Source organism: Lineus longissimus, chromosome 2 (assembly GCF_910592395.1).
Source record: "Lineus longissimus chromosome 2, tnLinLong1.2, whole genome shotgun sequence".
Lineage (NCBI taxonomy): Eukaryota > Metazoa > Nemertea > Pilidiophora > Heteronemertea > Lineidae > Lineus > Lineus longissimus.
In genome coordinates, this window is record NC_088309.1 from 11,080,642 (window position 1) to 11,100,600 (window position 19,959).

Genomic DNA, 19,959 nt, shown 5'->3' on the forward strand with positions numbered 1-19,959 from the left:
TGGGATAGCAATCTAAGCGAATGCGTGAAAATGTTGACTTTCTCCAGGGTGAGTTTTGCTTGAAATCTTTCAGATTGGTGATCATGCAGTGATTTAATTCAAATATTGTCAGGTTTTTGATAGATTAGAAGGAAAATATGGACCATTTAGGTGTTGGGGTAAATATAAATAGTGACTTTATAGTGGTTTAATCAAGTCTTTATTGACTTGACTGATACGCTTTAACTCGTGTCAGGTTATTTTATTCTCATTTTCAATAGTTGTTTTATATCATTGATCTAAATCAAGGCGCAAGCAAGATGAGCTAAAACAATTGAACCGAATTGAAATATCTTCCCAATGAAGACTCTCCTTCTACTGGTACTGGCGCTTTGGGTCGGGAGTCAGGGTGCACGCGGTGGAATTCAAGTAAAAGGTCGTCCGTTTTTGGCCCACTTTCTATTGACGATATTCTGGTTTTACGGCACATTTTTGGCAGATTCGGTCAGTTTTGTAGACAGTGTTTGTGGAGAATACAATAAAGGCAATCTCATTCTCTGATGATAGTTTGTTGACAAGGGAATGGCAAAAGAAAACAGCGAGTAAAACAATGGTAACTATGTCTGTCGTTACCGGGCTGACCCAGTAATTAGATCTCTCCAAAAAAGGAATCGAAGACAATCTTCTCGAGAGAACAGTTTAAACCTTTCTCGTTGACTTGTTGACTTTCGAGTTAAAACATAGAGCGAACATTCCCAAAGAAATTTCAACAAAAACGCGTGTCGTCATTTTGATTTTAATCCCATTTGGCTTTATAGCCAGGTGGTCGCGTCAGAACCCGTTGTACCACTCAAAAGCTAATGGAGGGAGCTAATTCACCGCAATGTCACAATCCGCCTCAAAAGTGGTTTGTTGATATAAGGCCTTTGTTTCTAGGCCTTTCGCACGGTTGAACGTCTTGTCCAACTATGTGTGAAATCTGGCCCGTTCTTGAGAGGTCAAAAGTAAAAAGGTTGGCCCTTTTAGTTGGTTTTGCTGTCGGCGTGGCAGGGATTTGCAAAAATGGAATTTTGGACAAAAAAATAAGACCTTGGTTTCTTATTTCAGTTATTTGTTTTACTTTTAAGCCATATATGCTACCGTGAACTTTCTATCGGCTCACAAAGAAACTCGAAATCGTACTGTATTTTGGTACAATATCATATAAATATTATGACATGACAGAACTGTTTTTATGGAAATTGCACAAAACAATAGCGCCACACAATCAAATAGTAAATAATTGGTGATAGCGAAGGGTCTAGCTGAGGTACCACCCAAAGCGATCACAACACGGCATCCACACCGCCATATCAGTCGGAGTATCAATTCTATGTAGACACTTTCGCTACGCTTATACATGGCAACACCATTGGTCAGAAATGTTCAATTGTCGGACTAGACACCAAGTCGTCGTTCGCAAAAAGCTATGGAGACGGCAGACGTGACAGATCCTTATCAAGAGGTTGTTGAATCGTAGTCCTTCAGTCAAAAACCCACAAACCCAAAGCTCCTGGGAGAATGCCTCATATGTGATTACGCAATGCCATATTCATTCGCCGCATTCCGCAAATATTTCGTCGACTTTATAAAACTATGTTTTATTTACTTAATCCTTTTCAATGAGTAATTCAACTTTTGTGACGAATATTGAGATAAAAATGTGGTTATTGGTGATCTGTTCTAGTTTGAACATACAAATATACCAGGAATAGACCTATAGTATAGTATATTTGTTTATTATAGTGTCATCTGTTAATTACAGCCAGCCTTATCTAGGCTTACAAGACACGTTATCTACATAGTGCTATATGATCGGACCGAGAGTTCACTTTATACATTCTTCTATATACAGTTTCTAATTGCCAGCGCATTGATGCCATAGTTGGCCACATACTTTGATACGTTTGAGTTGCTCAACATTATTGTTATCTTCTCATTATCGGCAAGTTCTTCAAAGTCTTTAAATGTGGTTGATATCAATTGGTACATTTTCATCCGCTGTGTAAGATAGGCGGGGCAATGGCAGAGGAAGTGCATTTCATCTTCTACCTTCCCATTATTGCATTTAGGACACGTCCTTTGCTCTACCGGGGTTCCGCGGTATCGCCCAAGTTCTAGGATGATAGGGGAAGTTCCGTTGCGCAGTTTTACTAGAGTTGATCGTTCAGCACGGTTTAACGGTTTCAAATACATTTTTAGAATTTTCAAAGCTTTCCATCTATAGCTGTATATATGCTATTCGATCTCCTCGGACAAAAAGAAAAAGGTAGATTTGTTGATTATTTCCTCATAATATTTACATTGTATTATTTACAAGCCGTTCGCGAAAATGTACTGTAAAAAAACGTCGATATACATGTACATGTGATGTATGTGTGCGAGAAGAACATCATTCGCCCTCTGCCCACACGAAGTAGAACTAAAAGGTGCCTTGGCAATGACGTCGTCAAGTTGAAGCCCACGATCATCGGACGGGTTGCCTTTTTAGCCATTAAAAACTGCATTTAGCCCTTACTTTACAAATGTACTGACGTAGCTTTTGAAAGAACTAGGAACAAGTAATTTACTTGAGCTTCAAGAATAAGAAATATTTAAAAAGTACTGAGCAATTCCAGGCTGGTAATGACGCCAACCAGCGACATATACATGTACATCTATCGAAAATGCTTTTTTTACCATGTTCAACCTAAACAATACATATTATAAAAGTAAAAAGTTTTACACCACTTAAAATTCCTAAAATTTAACTGATTGTTTTCATTATACATTCATTATACATTTTTTCTAGTCGTTCAAACTCAACAAAATGTCTTAATCAAGTCTATGCATTGCGGTGTGCCATCTGTGCTTTCATAGCTGCGGCCTGGTTTTTCCCGAATGTTTTTTTTCGGTCTTTTTATCACATTATGCAATGGTTTCCTTCAGTTCAACATAGAGTGGTGGTGGCATATCATCCCGACCTGCAGGTGACGCTGTGTGTCTCTGGATAATGGTCTGTCTCTGCGATACATCTTGTTGATACTGCCTCTTCCACCGAATGGTTGGGGAGACGGTCCGGGAGCAAAAGTTCTTAGAGGTGCCACACCGCTGTAGAAGGGAAAATACTGAGATTGAATAGCAGACATATATACATGAAGTGCACATGAACGTGTCCAACAAATTTTACAACTTGAGCGGAAGCATCAAAGGTGAATGTTTTTCGCATAATTGTATTCGATTGGCTGTTACCTGAAAATGACAAGCGCACCCAGTTTCAGTCCTTCGAAAAACAATCGACTTCGTCTTACCTGCGGGCAAATTGCGGCCTGGAACAAACGTATTATCATCAGGATCGGAACTAGAACCAGCGGCAGAGTGGCGATGACCCACGTCACTAGCGTATACCATGCCGGGTCATTTACACCGCTTCGATAATGAAACTTATTGAAGATCGTAAATGCGAGGCATCCCTGAAAGGAAGAATCAAGTGAATTTAATTCAAGCTTATCACGTTTTAAAATTTAAGAAATGCGTCGATCTGGTCTGGAGCATTTTCTGCATGGCAGAAAAGCATCTGGAAGGTTCGAGTTTATCGACGTCGTGAGGCTAATTGATTGCCTAGGTTTTCTTCCTTTCATTATATCACGACTGAAGAGGCTAAGGGACATGATAAAGTACACGACTACTTACTAATAGTGCGAGGGGCACCACACCAATGATACACCCCAGGATGAGATAATCTGGCTTGTAACCTAACATCATCTTCACATCACGAGAGTACTGCACAATGCCTACAAAGTTGAAAACAATCAGTAAATAAACATTTAAAGAAATGTCGAAAATAACTGCATACTTCATTATGAGTTACATATATTGCTTCAATAAAATCTTTTAAAAATGTTTGCAGCATATAAAACTTCTACACGAGGACTGCACAGCTGATGGACATAGTAGCCTGATTGAATGGGTTTGGCTGGCTTGACACACTATTCAATAGGTACATTGTAATCCATGAACCGATCTCAACTTGCGAAGTTGCCCCAGAGGATGAGACAATTGGCCGATGCCATCAACAACAACACATTTGGTTTTGTGGCCAAATATGACTTACCATAGATCCAAATGAGAACTAAACAAGCAAATAGGATGAGGACGTACGGCGAATAGGTGGCCACATTCATATCCAACAGCATAGCAATGTCAAAACCGCCCTGAAATAGCATTATAAGAACACATATCAAACTACGTCGAAAAAGACGTCAATAGGTTTTTCACTTACAATAGGCAATAGATAATCATCGGATCGTTCATGTTCTCCAAGATCCTCATATTCGATTGCACAAGTTTAAATTGGAAATGTTTGCGCATCTGTGACACGGGAGTGGTGTTTTTCCCTGACTGATGGTCGATGGAAGACCGCATATATACTAGTAATCTGAACTCGGACCTCAAAATACTGATTCTTTAGGGTGAAATTACAGTACCTGCGTTGATAGAGGTATTCCAATCAGGAGCATGAGAAGACAGAAGGCAAGAGTCAGGAGGGATTTGAACAGCATCCTCTTTCCCTTCGTGAGCCTCACTGGAAAGAATTCATCTGCAAGTGCTGTCACGATGCTTTCAGTGACAACCATCTGCAAGCAAAATCAACATCATGTCAGCTGGATCACTGGCAAATACCTTGACCAGTTTTTAGTTTTTTAAGACCTATGCACACACTATGTATCCATGTTACAAAACGATTGAGACACCCTGTGTCGAAAACGATGGCAGAAGCCGGTCCAATCCAACCCATTATCACTTTGAATGTTCGTCTACAATATACGGTGCGCATTTTTTTCCATCTTTCTCTGAGATCAACACAGCGAAAACTTGGATTTTAAATATATATCCCAATTCAATCTGCCTCCATCAAGGGGAGACTTACCTGCGTTCCGAACATGAGGAAGAAGACCAAGGCAAAGTAAAGGCAGAGCCAGAGTCTCGGTGACTCGAACGAACTGAGCAGGGAAGGCATGATGATGAACAGAAACTTCTGACCTGCAATTATAGAGACAGTAGATTGAGCTATTGGTTCGTTGGAAGCATGTTATAGCGTAGATGTAGTTGGCACAGACTATAAACCAAAACTTCATCTTATGTACCCTTTTTCATGAGGCTGAACGTAAAAAGCTGCTGAATTGGCTGGGGATTCAGTCTTACCTGGCTTCATTGCTTCGCCGATGCTTATATTAAGGAGGTGGCAGTAGTGCCCAATATACATGGCCGTCATTGCAACACACAGCACGCAGAACAGGAATGTGAAGATTATCACCAAGATGGAATCTCTGCAAGAACGATAGGTTTGGAATGATTAGAATTATGGTACATGTAAATTTCTATAAGAGAGGTACTTCCTTTGGCGTTAATCTTGTCACTATTGCGTCAGTTGCAACAGTCCAAATACATTGTACATAATATGGCATTTAATTTTTATAACCGCCATCAGCAGCATAGCGGATGAAAGCAAGTGCTAACTCGGCATCGCCGGGCATTCTGACTTTCTGTGCTCTTCCTAACTAGTTCGAGATGCGTGAGGCGGTCAAGAAAGGAGGGTGGTCCTCTGTTAAGGTGAAAATTGTGCACTACGGACCTGTGATAGTTGTATTGCAGCCGACTGTAGCTTCCAAGCGTGGTGAAACAACCATAGCCGAGCATAAATGTGTTGATGAGACTGATATGAGACAGTGCTGTCATCTGAAAGAGAGAGTATATTAAGTGCTTGGTGTCGGCCGTCAATGATTTCCAATAAAGTATAGTACGCATTAGGACATGATTATGTTGTCATCCTTTCTGAATAGACTTTACTGATCGGACACGGATGGTTAAAAGCAACTTTAACCAAATTATGTGGCATCTCGTGCGAAAGCTCTATCAGGACCTGGGCGAGCGACAGTAGCATGTCACAGCAACAAAGACTACTTACCGTTATTATGAACTCCTCCCGAAGAACATCATTGGGCGTGATTTTCAAAACGTAGAGTAGACCGTCAACGGCTCCCGGCAGCGGAATCACCTTTACCAAGAACGCTATCACTATCCCTAAAGGTACGAGCGTCGTGAAATAGGACGCCTGAAATAGATCAACAGTTTTCATGATTATTGAAGGCATTTGTACATTTGTGATATAGTTCATCACCGAGTCAATGCACCCCTGACTAAGCCATTCATGTACGCACCCTTGACCAAGCCACTTCTCCATACGTTCTTCGATACTGACATCTGCATTCACTTTAAGTAGAAATTGTGTTCTTTATTCACCAGTGCCTCATCGCCGAACAACACATTTTAAAAGAACTTACATACCGGTAAACAGAATCTCATCTTTTCTACAGTAGCTATAAGATAACATCCACAATCACAAAAGTGTCAAGAAGACTTTCTCCAGAAAGGGTATTTTGTTGGTCGGAATGACTGGCCTTGGATGACCTACCTTTCCAAGTGAGTAATGTCCAACTATCAACATGAAGTACATGAGCACCCAGAACGTGGCCAGTGATAAAAGGATTTCCCATTGAATCTCACCAACGTTACTTATACTCGTGCCATTGCCTATCTGAGCCAAGAATCGATACCTGAAATCAAAGAATTTCTCATTTGAATTAGTTTATCATCTAAAATTATTCATTTACTTGTGCTTGTTAGTAATTTAAATACTACATTACGTACTTGAAGTATCAATCAGCATTAAGTGTATATGTGTGCAAACTTATGTTCCCTAGAAATTATGAAAAGACAGCGAACTATATGTATATACATGTATGTCTAACCAACTCATCATGACAGTATACATCGGGAGTATCAATACATATAGGCATCGGGCCTACCACCCCCAGCCTTGACTGCACCACACAGCAGTTCTTCCTCTCAGTGTTCTTTAATGTGATTTGTTGTGTTGAATGGCTTCAATCTTTAACTTTGTTCACCTTCAGCAGAGTGACCCTGCCTTCAGGAAGAATTCGAAGCTTATATCAATTTTACGGCCTAAAAGGCCTTGTATCTTACTTATAATACTCTTCCGCTGGTTCCATTTGCATATGACCAGAAAAAGATGGATTCACATTTCCTCCATATGACATCGCCGTTGGTGACACTGACAGTGGTGATGCCGTGCTTGTTTGTTGTTCGTCCTGCACCATGAATTTAAGTTCGGCACAGTTTTGAGTGTTCCAGTCGTTGGCGCACGTGGTCCAGGGCAGCACGTCAGGGGTAAGGACAGTAGAGGCTATGTAGTGCAAGGGCCAGCTTGACATGTAACTGTAGGGGATCGACGACATGACACTCATGAGGGCCATGCCATAACCTATACCTGAAAAAGTACATGTAAATGTGATGGTATCTTTGGGCGAAATGTAAGAAGCTGATAACAAACGAGTTATCACAATCGGCTATAAAAAAGCCCCTTGGTCACTTATTTTTTTTGTGGATCAAAGCTTCTATCACTCCCTTTTTTTGTCAGTTCCCATTTCCTGATTTTTTTAAAAACTTGGGCAAGGTAGCTGAGAATTACATAGTTTAGCTCCCATTTTCAACTGACTTGGCAAAAGTCACTTTTATTGTGCCTATACTTGTCAGTAATCTTAACTTACCTTTAAATAATGGACAGAGATTCCAAACTGATATCATTCCACCCGATCCGAATTGTCCCAGGCTTATTTCCATATTCATGAGAGGGTAGGCTACGAAGACGAGGACCAGCGCAAAGGCAATCAAATAGAGACCTAGAATGGAAGGACAGTTTCTTCATAACGGACTGTTAGCTTTCTCCAGAAGTATATTTGCGCAGCGACATATAACGAACCGAACGAACCGAACGAACTTATTAGATTTCAATAACTTCGGGTTATTTGGAGGCGACTTTTTATTTTGGCAGCGATCTTGGAGGCAAAATCCAGGTTGACCTCAAAGCTCATCTTGAAGAGTATGCATGAGAATACAGTGCTTAGGCTGAAACGAAAGGCAGTTTTTTCTTGACTGGACCTGTTTACTGAAATATATGTAGGCATACATATTATGTATCCTTGAACTTGATTAAACCACTTATCTTTGTCTTGTCCCTTGTCAAACCACTTACCTCCTCCATACTGTAGCATGAGCCATGGCATGTGGCTGAGAAAGCTGACATTGAAGGTCAATGATAGTGCAGCGAATAGGAAGTCACATCGTGGCCACCAGTGCCCCCGCCTACAGGGAACAAGCTCAGACTCCATCCAGCGGTACGTCTGCAAAGCAAGAGAATACAATTAATATGATTAGATGCATACCTAACTTTTTCGTACAATGCGAGGCCGTTGCCTGTTGCAAAGTTAACTCTGCCGGACATTGTGAGACAGCCTGCTGAATCTAACTGCATAGCGAACTCGGCCGTATATCATACGACCGTTATCTTCTGAATCAAACTGCATAGCGAACTCGGCCGTACAGAATGCGATCGTTGTCTTCTGAATCAAACTGCATGGCGAACTCGGCCGTACATCATACGACCGTTGTCTTCTGAATCAAACTGCATGGCGAACTCGGCCGTACATCATACGACCGTTGTCTTCTGAATCCAACTGCATAGCGAACTCGGCCGTACAGTATGCGATCGTTGTCTTCTGAATCAAACTGCATGGCGAACTCGACCGTACATCATACGACCGTTATCTTCTGAATCCAACTGCATAGCGAACTCGGCGACACAGTATATATGCGATCGTTGTCTTCTGAATCCAACTGCACAGCGAACTCGGCCGTACAGTATGCGATCGTCGTCTTCTGAATCCAACTGCACAGTGAACTCGGTCGTACAGTATGCGATGCCGTTGTATTCTGCATCTAACTGCAGGAGGGAACTCGGCCGTACAGTATCGTTGCCAGCTGAATCTAACTGCATAGCGAACTCTGCCGTACAGTATGCGATCGTTGTCTTCTGAATCAAACTACATGTACATAGCGAACTCAGCCCGTACAGTATGCGATCGTTGTCTTCTGAATCTAACTGCAGGAGGAGACTCTGCCGTCCGTTGCCTAATGCAATGGGACATTGTGCTAGTGAGCGAAAAATAATACATTGGACTCTACTACCTTAAACGTTCTAAAATCCTCAAATCCAACGTCAATTTTAAACTTGTAATATGATGAAGATATGCGGAAAATGGGCCGGGGCAACGTACCTTACCTACAATTCGTCCTTTAACCGTGCATTTTCATATATAGCATACATGTCCCATCAATGAAGGCACTTGAAAATCTACTTTATGCTGTTATATTATACTGGCAGTTGTTGAGGACAGCTGATGAGGTGATAAAGGACCCGGATTTTACAACAAATGCCTAGATTTCGCTGTATTGATCTCGTATAGAACTTCGTCGTTTACATGGTAAATGTAGCTATTGGAACAGTATAGGCCTCCACGGCGAAATGGAATTGATATCGTAGTGCAAGGAAGATGATAGGGCGGAAACCTATAATGCAACTAGTCAAAACTATGTGGCCCGAGTATTGAGTAGTCTTTGATAATTGTTATCAGAGCGGCAATTTGATCTGCATGTCTCTCTCTCTCGCTCTCTATCTCGCTCCCTCTCATCGACTCTGTCCAATGGTCCAGTGTCCTCTCCTTGCTCTTCTTGATTCGTGTGTTGTGAGGTTAATTTGTCTACTTAATCAAGAAGTTAGACGGAAGGAACTTTAGAGTGCATGTTCAGTTGCACCTGCATGTATTAACATGATAAAACTTTCTTGGTCTACCCGACATGCCCGATATATCCCCATTTCTAAAACTATTCAAACCAAATGACTTGGATTGTCATCTTCAAAAGACTTTGTGTGCAGCTGTGACAAATAAAAGAAGGTTATTGGAATGTTGTTGTCAACATTTAATACATGTCCAGGCTGAACAAGCTTGTATCAACAACTCGTGCGTGATATAGCCTACCATGTAAATGGTTACAGGAAAATTCGTCCCCGGATAATTCGTCCCCGGAAAATTCGTCCCCGCAAATTCGTCCCCGGATAATTCGTCCCCAAGGAAAATTCGTCCCCGGAAAATTCGTCCCCGAGGATAATTCGTCCCCGAGGATAATTCGTCCCTGGAAAGTTCGTCCCCGAGGATAATTCGTCCCCAGAATATTTTACAAAGTTGAAAGTTGGGGGTTACAGGAAATATATAGAATATATATAGAATATTTTACAAAGTTGAAAGTTTCTGACTTTACTTTCTAAGTCTTGTCGAATGGACTGTAGTAATAACTACTACATTCGATTTTTCTCATTCAGTGTAACACCTCTCTTTACTACCATACAGCTAGTTACCTACCCCACTATTTTTATAGTAGGTAGAAGTAGGCAGGCGAAATATTTTATTGAAGAATTTTGAGCTTTTCTTTCATTTTGACAAGTAAAAATACTTATTTGAAAAAAAAAAAAAATTTCCCCTGCCTACCTCTACCTACTATGAAAAGAGTGGAGTAGGTAACTAGCTAGTAGGGTAGTAAAGAGAGATATAATGAATGAGAAAAGTCGAAAGTAGTAAGTAGTAGTTATTACTAGAAAGTAATGTCAGAAACTTTCAATTGTTGTTTGATTTTCCGGGGACGAATTATCTTCGAGGACAAATTTCCCAGGGACGAATTATCCTAGGGGACACATTTTCCGGGGACGAAATTTTCCTCGGGGACGAATTTTCCAGGGACGAATTATCCTCGGGGACGAATTCTCCAGGGACGAATTATCCTCGGGGACGAATTATCCAGGGACGAATTTTCCTCGGGGACGAATTTTCCGGGGACGAATTTTCCTAGGGGACGAATTTTCCGGGGACGAGTTTTCCGGGGACGAATTTTCTGGGGACGAATTTTCCTAGAGCCCATGTAAATGTGTATATACATTGTAACGAGTAGAAATACTCGAAATTTAATGTGAATGGGAACATATCATGATGGACCATCCTCACTTTACCTTGAAAGAATGGTCACTCGTATCTCTACGGCACTGTAACAATAATTCTAAGTCAAGTGCTTTAGATAGTACCTATAGTTAGTATCGGGGAGAAACTTGCAGCGAGGCTGGAAATCGTAAGTGCATGCATGGCCGCCCAACGCCCAAGATTCGAAGAAAGCTTTTCAAGACGCTGGCGATGGTAGACCGAGCTACTGAGATCAGCTTGCACCCATCCTCGAAATTCCAGGGTCAGTCATATCCTCCTCCCCTCGCACACAATAGTGTTGAGTGTTGGTCTGAGCTTCAGAATGGCTTGCACCATGATTAATGCCATGATAATCCTCCAAAAAGGGGATCGGAAGATAAACGAAGAAGGAACTTACCCGACTTACGGACACCCACTTCGGCATGATGTCGTCTTCGTCTTCAGCAATGAGGTGAGGTCCCAACTGAGGACAACTGTACCATCCGGTAGTACGTCCGAGGCAATATCAGAGAGGGGTAGACCACAAGGAGATCAGACTGATCATTGGAGTGTCACAACATTGACTTTGAGCAGGGCCCTATACAAGTACAAAGTGCATACAATGTATATACATGTAAGGCCTATCTGGGCATTACCCTCGTATATACACATACATGTACGCATAGGTAATATAGGGACCGCATAGAGGACGTGGTTGAGATTCAATGAGCCATAATGTATGTGGTCACAATACTTTTTAAAGAGTACATGTATTTGTCTACACTGTCGCAGTGTTTGTGTTGTGTGTATGCCAGTGCAAGATCGTCTTGCGTCATGGGTCGTCCACCAGAGATGTCATGAGATGCGGACTTTGATCAGACCTGAGGAAGTCTTTAGCGTCATGTTATCCCGGGGAAGGGGGTGAGGGTTGTACAGCATCTTCCATCAGGCCCAAAGACCAAAGTGGCAAACAAAGTCAGGCCCCTGCATCGCAAGTCACGACCTGCAATGAATTTACAATTGACAAAGACGACCGAAAAAAGACAACAATCATGCATTTTGCATCGTAATTGTCTCAGGATAATCCGTTCCTCTTTGTCCGTCATTAGTCTGGATTAGGTAATATATATATACATGTACACGAGTTTTTCTGAGAGAAAATATTCTCCTGCATAACAGCCTTCCCCATTTAGATGTTTCTTTCTCAGTGATAACTGGCCGGGACCGCCAAGGCTTCCTCCTTTTCCATACAGCTTCCCTTCCTCTTGTCCATCGTTTTTGTCAAAGTGACCACATGGCCATCTTGGCCCTCAATCGTGTATTAACATTACTAATCTTTACAGACAGCGCGCGTATGGGCGAAGTTAACGGAGGCAACACCGCTGGAAGTTCAGTATGCCACATGAGACTAAATCCGTCGATACCCGATAGGTAGTAGAGGTTTCGCAACCGCCCGGTTAGGCCCTTCGACGACGTTTATCTATTGTTCAGGTAAACTCACACAATAGATAAACGTCGTCGTAGGGCCTAAACGGGTGGTTGCGAAACCTCACTAGTCCTTGCCGTTGACTTTAATATTAATGGATACTGTAGTGGGGTTTTCTGCATTAGACCGGTGCGTTATAGTAATCCGCCAGATGGAGGTCGTGATGCAAGGCAGGTATGGCCCTCGCAATGGTTTTACAGTATACCCGTCTTGTTCAATATAGGTCCGATTACTCACCACTGTAAACTCGGCTCGGTGCCGTCACATGGCCCTCTATGATTGTGGTCCGAATTTCCGGCATTTGACTTAAATTATGTTTTATTTTTGAGAATAGCACTGCAGTCGAGAAGAATTGACGAGGCAAATCAGAATTAGTTGACCAATAGAGGTGCCCTGGATTAAGGCCAGTACGTAGTAGGCTTAAAAAATAATTCTATCATAGTATATAAAAAAAAACTCATTGGGAAGCTAGTGGGTTTGATCGGAGAAAAGGATGGATAGAAAGAATATGAAAACTTAAGTCAAGGGATCTGAGCAACGGCGAATCAGAGGCTGAACATACAATGGTTGAGATCGAAGGGCTAGATATCACAAAAAGAGTTGTCTGTTGAATCGATTCGGCTATGGTATCATTATCTTACACTAGATTTTTTATGGGCCAGGCAAAACGAAACGTCCTTGATAGGACATTATACTAAATCCATCAGAAATAGGGCCGGGCAATTTTTCAGGGGGATATTTTTACTTCTACACCGCCCGGTGGCCAAGGAAGTAATTAAAAGGTAATTTAAAGGGGAAACACCCTTGTTCTCGTTTCCAGGTGAAATACTGGCGGACACCGATGACAATGCACAGGAATTACATACAGTAATTGATTCACTGGCGTCAAGGTTGCCAGAGCTATGATGCCAAGATGGCGGATACTTCCACAATTGACGTTCGAGTTTTCCTATGAAAATAGTGATTTATTGTTCAACCAAGTCTTCTGTCACTGTCCTTGCTGCTGTTTGTGATACTTTGTAAGTTAACATCAGCATGTTATTTCACTATCTGCTGTTTCACTCATAAAACCATGAAATTTAGCGATAAATGTCCAAAAATTGAGAATATTACAGTACTACGTGTACACTACATACTTATGATACTAGGCCTACATACATGCACTTAGCCTAGACATTACATCTACATCTACCCGTACTTCATTGGTTTGCTTTTCTCAGTTCATGACTTAGTTTTATCAGCTAGTTTTATTGATCAGTTGATTTCAGGCTTATTCACAATTGCATGAAGAAAGAATGATATGGAGAGGATCCCCCCTTTCTCATAAATCCTGGGTCCGCCCCTGACTAACTTTCATACTTTGATGATTTGAGTGATTTTGACTAGCAAGAATCCAGATCCAGATCCAGATGCCCATGGAGATGGACCATACATGCAATGAAATGTAACAGTGGTTGGTATGATGGCGTTCATACCAAGTGCTGTACATTTCATTTAGCTTCTGCCTGAATGTGAGCTTGGCGATAAAGTTGAGTGTTATGATGAAATTAGTGTATTGTTGTATTCATCATCATCATCATCATCATTTTGGCGTTATGGCCCAGAATTGGGCCTTTGCCTAAAAAAAACCTCCAAAGTCGTCCGGCCTAACCACCGGGCCACTACGCGCTACCGGGCCACACACAAAGGCTATTTTTTATAGCTCTGGGCTCCTGAATGAGGATTGTGGTGCTGAAGAGGCCGACACTTGTGCTCTTCCATACAGTCCAAATCACAATGGACGTCTTAATCGAGTCAGGGGTGCGCCACTGAAGGTCACGTGATAGTCGCACGTAATATATATGTAACCTTCATAAAACAGCAATAAGCGCATCACTGGCACGACAAAGTCGGTCGTTCAGTGTCACTGATGCGAAGCAGAAGGGATGTCAATTGTGACTTGGAATGTAGTGATTATTTAAAAAGACCCAAAAACCTTGTGCTTAAATAAACTACTTTCATGGTGGTTTTTGAATTCAATCTATTCATCAAAAAAATTCTTTAAAGGTTTTGTAGAAGAAATAATGCTTCAGACATTGTCGTCAAACTACAGCAGAGGTGATGGGTCTAAGGAACACTCTACATGTAAGAAGGGATTGTTCCCCAGTATCTGTATGCAACTGCTCACCACTGTGTGCAAAGGCTTTGCGTAGTGTGTGCTGTTTTTTAAAACAATAGCTGTAATTTTAATGGAAGTTCTCTGTTATCTGCAGGTTCACCATTGTGGTTTGATTTCACTCTGCCGTTGCAGGTAAGTACTATTTATTTCATCAGCAACTGTTCACTTTCAAGAAGCTTTGCAAACAACATTTCACAGTCTACTGTAAGCTGGCCTCTGGATGAATGAGTTCCTTCAGTCTGACCCTGTATAATACCCTATCGTGACAACCTTCTACATCGATCAAGAGAAGTCATGACCTGGCTACGATTGCCCTAATCTACTACCAAATCCTTGGGAAATAGCTTTTGTGATGGATGAGATGTTTTCATGGTGAAGCTGCTGAACACGATCATTTCAATTCAACTGCGGTAATTGTTTTGTTGTTCTGGAGTATCATCACTTCAGTGTGAACTCACTTCCTAGACGCCGTCATGGCTGTGTTTTGGAGGAATAGGAAGGTTAAGATCAGCTCCTACTCCCACTCCCACTGCGGGTGATTCCCTTTTTGTGAGCTACGTCATCAATAAAAACGGGGTTTCACCGCGTTATGTTGTTTACTCGCTCGTGAAAACGACTGGGACCTGCCTGATTCGTAAGTATTCTCCAACTCCTCCGACTTGAAAAAATCAATATTTCTTAATAAATTATTATCATAAAATGGGTTTTTACTCTTTGTAATGGTTATGTAGACAAGTGCATCAAGTTGGTTGGTTACGACAACTATCGTTACGGAGCGGAACTGACTACCCGGCTGACGAGTCGGGTTCGGAATTTCTTAACCGCGTCATCGCGTCACGACTCCCGACTCGAGTTGGAGTCGGGAGTCGGAGTGGGAGTGGGAGTAGGAGCTGATCTTAACCTCCCTAGCGTCTGCAAGGTTCGCAAAGATTTGATGTGGTTTTGCCCTATTGGATAAGTGATTGATGTTTCAGATGTATGGTCCTGTTAAATTCCCCTTAAACTGCAAAACGAATGATGGATGAAGAGTATGTTGACGTCTATAAACCCCCGTGATTGATTTCAATTGTTTTTCCTCAAGTTTTTTTGCCTTTGTCATGACTGGTGTTTCTATAAATCATTTGCCGTGGTCACACTGGGGTTTTAACACGAATTGAATTCGAATTAAAACGTTGATACGTATTGGGGCGTCGCACTCAATTCGGTTCATACCGATCTCAATCCGCTTTAACCAACACGGTTCTTAAACCGAATTGAATGCGAATCAGCTAATCCGAATCAACGAAACCGTATTGAGATTTCAAGTGTGACGCGCTTGATACGAATTAAGGTTTTCGATCGCACTGCGCATGCGCCCGGCGCATGGAAAGTGACCTTTGACCGCGGGAACTAGTGCTCCGAACTAGTTAACTGATGTATTTAAATGATCTCATGAACTCAAATCGTTTTTCGTTATGCCATAGAATAGGGAAAAATCAACTCCCTTGCACGTGACTTGCATTTCCATTTCCTGGCAAGGTATGTTGCCGCCGGTTCGTTGGTCAAAGGTACGCTGGTCAGCAACATCGTCGCGGCGGGGTTTTCCCCGGTTTTGGCCTCGTTTTCGAGGGCGAGGCCGGGATTCTCCGCTAATAGCGACGGTGGTGTTGACTCGCTGAGGACACTCCTCTTTGACCCGAACTTTGGCAATAGGCATGGCCGGGAGATGGAAATGGTCAAGCACCTTACGCGATTTTAACTTGTTAATAATGACTGTGTGATACTGTGATATTATATACTTATATGTTTTGTACTCGTAAATTTTATTCTCCCATATGGGAGGTTAATAAATAATAATAATAATAATAATAGATGGCGCGTCGTTAGTATGCATTGAGTGTGGCGCGTTTTAAACCAATTTGAATAGGTATTCGGGCCAGTGTGACGCGACCGTTCTGAAACTGGGTTAATCAATTCGTATTCCGGAGAGCGCTCTACGGAATTCGGTTTCAATTCGCATCCAGTGTGAACACACCAATTGATGTCTGGTCTGTGATGCTTATTACACAAATCGGTGTCAGTCTGCCACTGCTGGTACCAGCTAAACTATAGCCACCCCTGTAGGTGCTCACTATCACTTGGGTATTGCATTGTCATGACAGAGACATGACATCAATTATGTCTTGTGTGTTGACGACCCTGGTGAAAATCAGCGTCACCTATTGGAAGCCAATGCCCTAATGCAATGCAGCATTTCCTGGTTGAAGTAGTTGTTCCTTTAATTCTGATTCTACGATAAGAGATCTGGGCTGGGGATTCACTTGAAATTGGATAAGAAAGGGGAGGACCCTGTTCCCTCTGCCACACATGATCCCATCGAACAGGGCCTGTCATTTACTTGTAGGGCCGTGCCTATAAAATGTCTGATAGTGAACCTACATCCACTACATAGAAATAACCCAAGTAGGCAAGTGGCCATTTAAAAAACCAGCCTATTGCTCTGGTTTGTGGGCCAGTTTGATAATTTTTTTTGGGTCGTCTCATTCAGCTTTTTGTAGTTTCATAGTCAAGTACAGTAGAACCTCTCTATTAAGGACACCGTCGGTACTGACAAGTGCTGTCCTTAATAGAGAGGTGTCCTGATAAGAGAGGTCAAGTTGAATGGAAACCACCACTTTGGGACCAAAACTAGTGTCCTTAATAGAGAGGTGTCCGTTAAGGGAGGTTCCACTGTACATCAAACGTTAATTGAGATGACCTCCAATAATTAGGTTTTACAAAGAGAGTCCTGATGATAGATTTAGGCCTCCATATTAATATCGACAAAAGTGTGAAAGGGACTGACAGGGAACTATCCAGTGGCCTAGATGTCGAGTAGATATTGCATATATTGGGAAAGGAGTAGATGACTATCACAATACTTTTGTTTCACCGATCTATAAAGAATGTTTCTGAATATTTAGTCAAACCTTAGTCAAAAGAACAACATAAGAAACAAACTTATTTAGATTATAAAACCTTTGGGCTGAGGATTGCTGTCTTTTATAGAGAGGTGTCCTGATTATTGAGGTCAGTGGGCGAAAATGAACAATTTGAGCAACAATCAGTGTCCTGATTAGCAAGGGCGTCCTGCTTACAGCGGTGTTCATTAAGAGAGGCTGTGTTTGTGTATGCCGCCATTGGCCAGCTAGGCAGCACTGTTGAATAGGTTCATTGATCCAGTCATTTATCGCCAACCGGCGTATTCGAGCCGATGCGACTGACGGGAAGGCATGTCCTTGGGTTCTAATCGGATACTAACGGTAGGTGACCTTTATGGTTCAATCAATTATCATAATGTTGGCGTTATTGAGTAAATTTGATATTGAATGATTCGAATTGTTTAAAATTCTTGTTAGTTTAGGTGAGGGAATATGCCATGTAGGCTGGGGCTGGCCTGGGATGGTTTTACTGATTCTGGTAGGTGTTATGAAAATTATGTATGGTAAGATCTGCTTCAACTTCAAGGTGCGAGGCATGGACCTCCCCGATCTCGCCCCATGCCAAGTCTAGTATGACCGAGTCAAGTGAAGGTGAACAACCTCCAGGCATACATGAACTCTCAGGTATTCTGATCATTATGTTGACTTGCAAGGGCTATTCCCGTTGGACCAACCGCTGTAACAAGCGCCTAATTGGCAATTTATCTCAACTTGTTGGTGGGTAAATGTTCGGCGTTCAGAATCAGGCCATATTGTCCAATCAATGCAATGAAGGAACCTGGAATCAAACAACCCTGTTGCTTCAGCGTCCAGTATTAAGGGGCCATGTTAGAATTGTAATGATGCAAAATAAGAACACTGTTTGTTTTGGGAGACAGGGGAGATGAAACCATGTGTCCTCTCTCTTGGTCTTATATTTTGGCATCAACTCAAAAAATCTGACCAGGAGATGTTATTGCCAGAAGATGGCCTTCTTCATCATTTCAGAGGGAGGAGGGGTCCAAGGAGAGATGAAGAGTGCTCGCTTTTTTGGTCTGAAATAATTTTGATGAGCTCCCTAAAGTGCCACGCGAACGTTAGGTTCCTGTTGTAGCGAGTGGCAACAGTTCCAGCGTGATGGAATTGACAATTCAATTTCTCCCACTCATTACCAACTGCTGGGTATTACATGCCCACTGAAATGAGCTTATTTTGCTCCACCTGGGGGTCTTGCTTCTCGGGATGTCAGTTTTTGCTCTGCTTGTCGAATCGTGTCATCGTTGACATATTTTGCATTATCTGCATTATCTGAAAGTCCACTTTCCGATGATTGTTGCCATGGATAAGAGGTCATAAGTGCACTGCCTTGTCTGCTGAAAAAATATTGATATCAGTTTTGGTTATCAAATGTATAGACCCCATGCCATGGCATGGGTTGAATATTTCTTATATTCAGTAGAACCTCTCTTTTAAGGACACCTTCGGGACTGGCAAGTGCTGTCCTTAATAGAGAGGTGTCCTGATCTGAGAGATCAAATTGAATAGAAACTACCGATTTGGGACCAAAACTAGTGTCCTTAATAGAGAGGTGTACGCTAAGGGAGGTTCCACTGTATATATATATATTAATATATGCTTGTTCGTACACATTATTCATGGCAAAATTGCATGACTGTACATTTTTTTGTATTCACACTTGTCAATAGGGAACATCAACAAAAACTAGTATGTCAAATGATTGTGTGTCCTTCTCCAGTACAAATATGCTTAACACACTTATTGGTTGACAAAGTCTTTGCTGGCCAAATATATTTTTTGCTTGTCTAATCTTCATGTATTTTTGATCGAATAACAAATCGAATGATTGACTGTTGGCTACGATGTATGAGGAAAATTAGATAAGATGATTTCAACATTTCAACGTGTTTTGTTAAAGATAGTGGGTGCATGGTCCTAATACAGTGGAACCTCCCTTAGTGGAAACCTCTCTATTAAGGACAATCTCTCTCCTAAGAACACTGGTTTTGGTCCCAGATTGGTTGTTTCCATTCAATTTGACCTCTCCAATGGGGGGACACCTCTCTATTAAGGACAGCACTTGTCAGTCCCGAGGGTGTCGTCCTTATTAGAGAGGTTCTACTGTATATAATAACAGTTTTATCACCCCCAATGTCCAGCAGCCCCGATCATTTGTGATGGGATGACTTTGAAATACACGTGAAGTCTGGCTATCTTTCATCACCCTCAAACTTGGACTCTGCAAGTACAGTAGAACCTCTCTATTAAGGACACCCTTGGGACTGACAAGTGCTGTCCTTAACAGAGAGGTGTCCTGATTACAGAGATTCATTTCAATGGAAACAACCACTTTGGGACCAAATGCACTGTCCTTAATAGAGAGGGTCTCAATATGTCTATGGCGAGATATTGGGATTGTTAGACAGTCATTTC

At 41.9% G+C, this 19,959-nt stretch overlaps 2 protein-coding genes across 10 annotated transcripts in view; one reads left to right on the plus strand and one right to left on the minus strand.

Moving 5' to 3' along the window:
* Nucleotides 1-1,114: 1,114 nt before the first annotated feature.
* Nucleotides 1,115-11,532, minus strand: LOC135483662 (sodium-dependent proline transporter-like). 2 transcript variants are annotated; one of them, XM_064764661.1, is made up of 14 exons: nucleotides 11,344-11,532; nucleotides 8,114-8,261; nucleotides 7,629-7,760; nucleotides 7,045-7,348; nucleotides 6,473-6,614; nucleotides 5,966-6,112; nucleotides 5,633-5,736; nucleotides 5,203-5,327; nucleotides 4,928-5,040; nucleotides 4,485-4,634; nucleotides 4,112-4,211; nucleotides 3,691-3,791; nucleotides 3,309-3,470; nucleotides 1,115-3,108 (listed from the first exon to the last, which is right to left on the minus strand). In XM_064764661.1, the coding sequence occupies exons 1-14, from the start codon at nucleotides 11,368-11,370 to the stop codon at nucleotides 2,926-2,928; spliced, it is 1,938 nt and encodes a 645-aa protein (XP_064620731.1). In that variant the 5' UTR covers nucleotides 11,371-11,532; the 3' UTR covers nucleotides 1,115-2,925. The 2 variants fall into 2 exon arrangements, with proteins under 2 accessions (XP_064620731.1, XP_064620732.1); XM_064764662.1 differs by lacking the exon at nucleotides 11,344-11,532 and adding an exon at nucleotides 9,200-9,298.
* Nucleotides 11,533-13,326: 1,794 nt separating this feature from the next.
* LOC135482618 (phospholipid-transporting ATPase ID-like) overlaps nucleotides 13,327-19,959 on the plus strand; it is a 58,254-nt gene continuing 51,621 nt past the window's right edge. For 6 of the 8 annotated variants that reach the window (XM_064762816.1, XM_064762815.1, XM_064762817.1 and 3 more), the window contains exons 1-2: nucleotides 13,327-13,430; nucleotides 14,664-14,701. The gene's annotated coding sequence lies outside the window, so the exon portion shown is untranslated. Of the gene's footprint in view, nucleotides 13,431-14,663; nucleotides 14,702-17,807; nucleotides 17,851-19,959 lie in introns of those variants that run through there. The other 2 variants (XM_064762819.1, XM_064762827.1) reach the window with 1 other exon arrangement.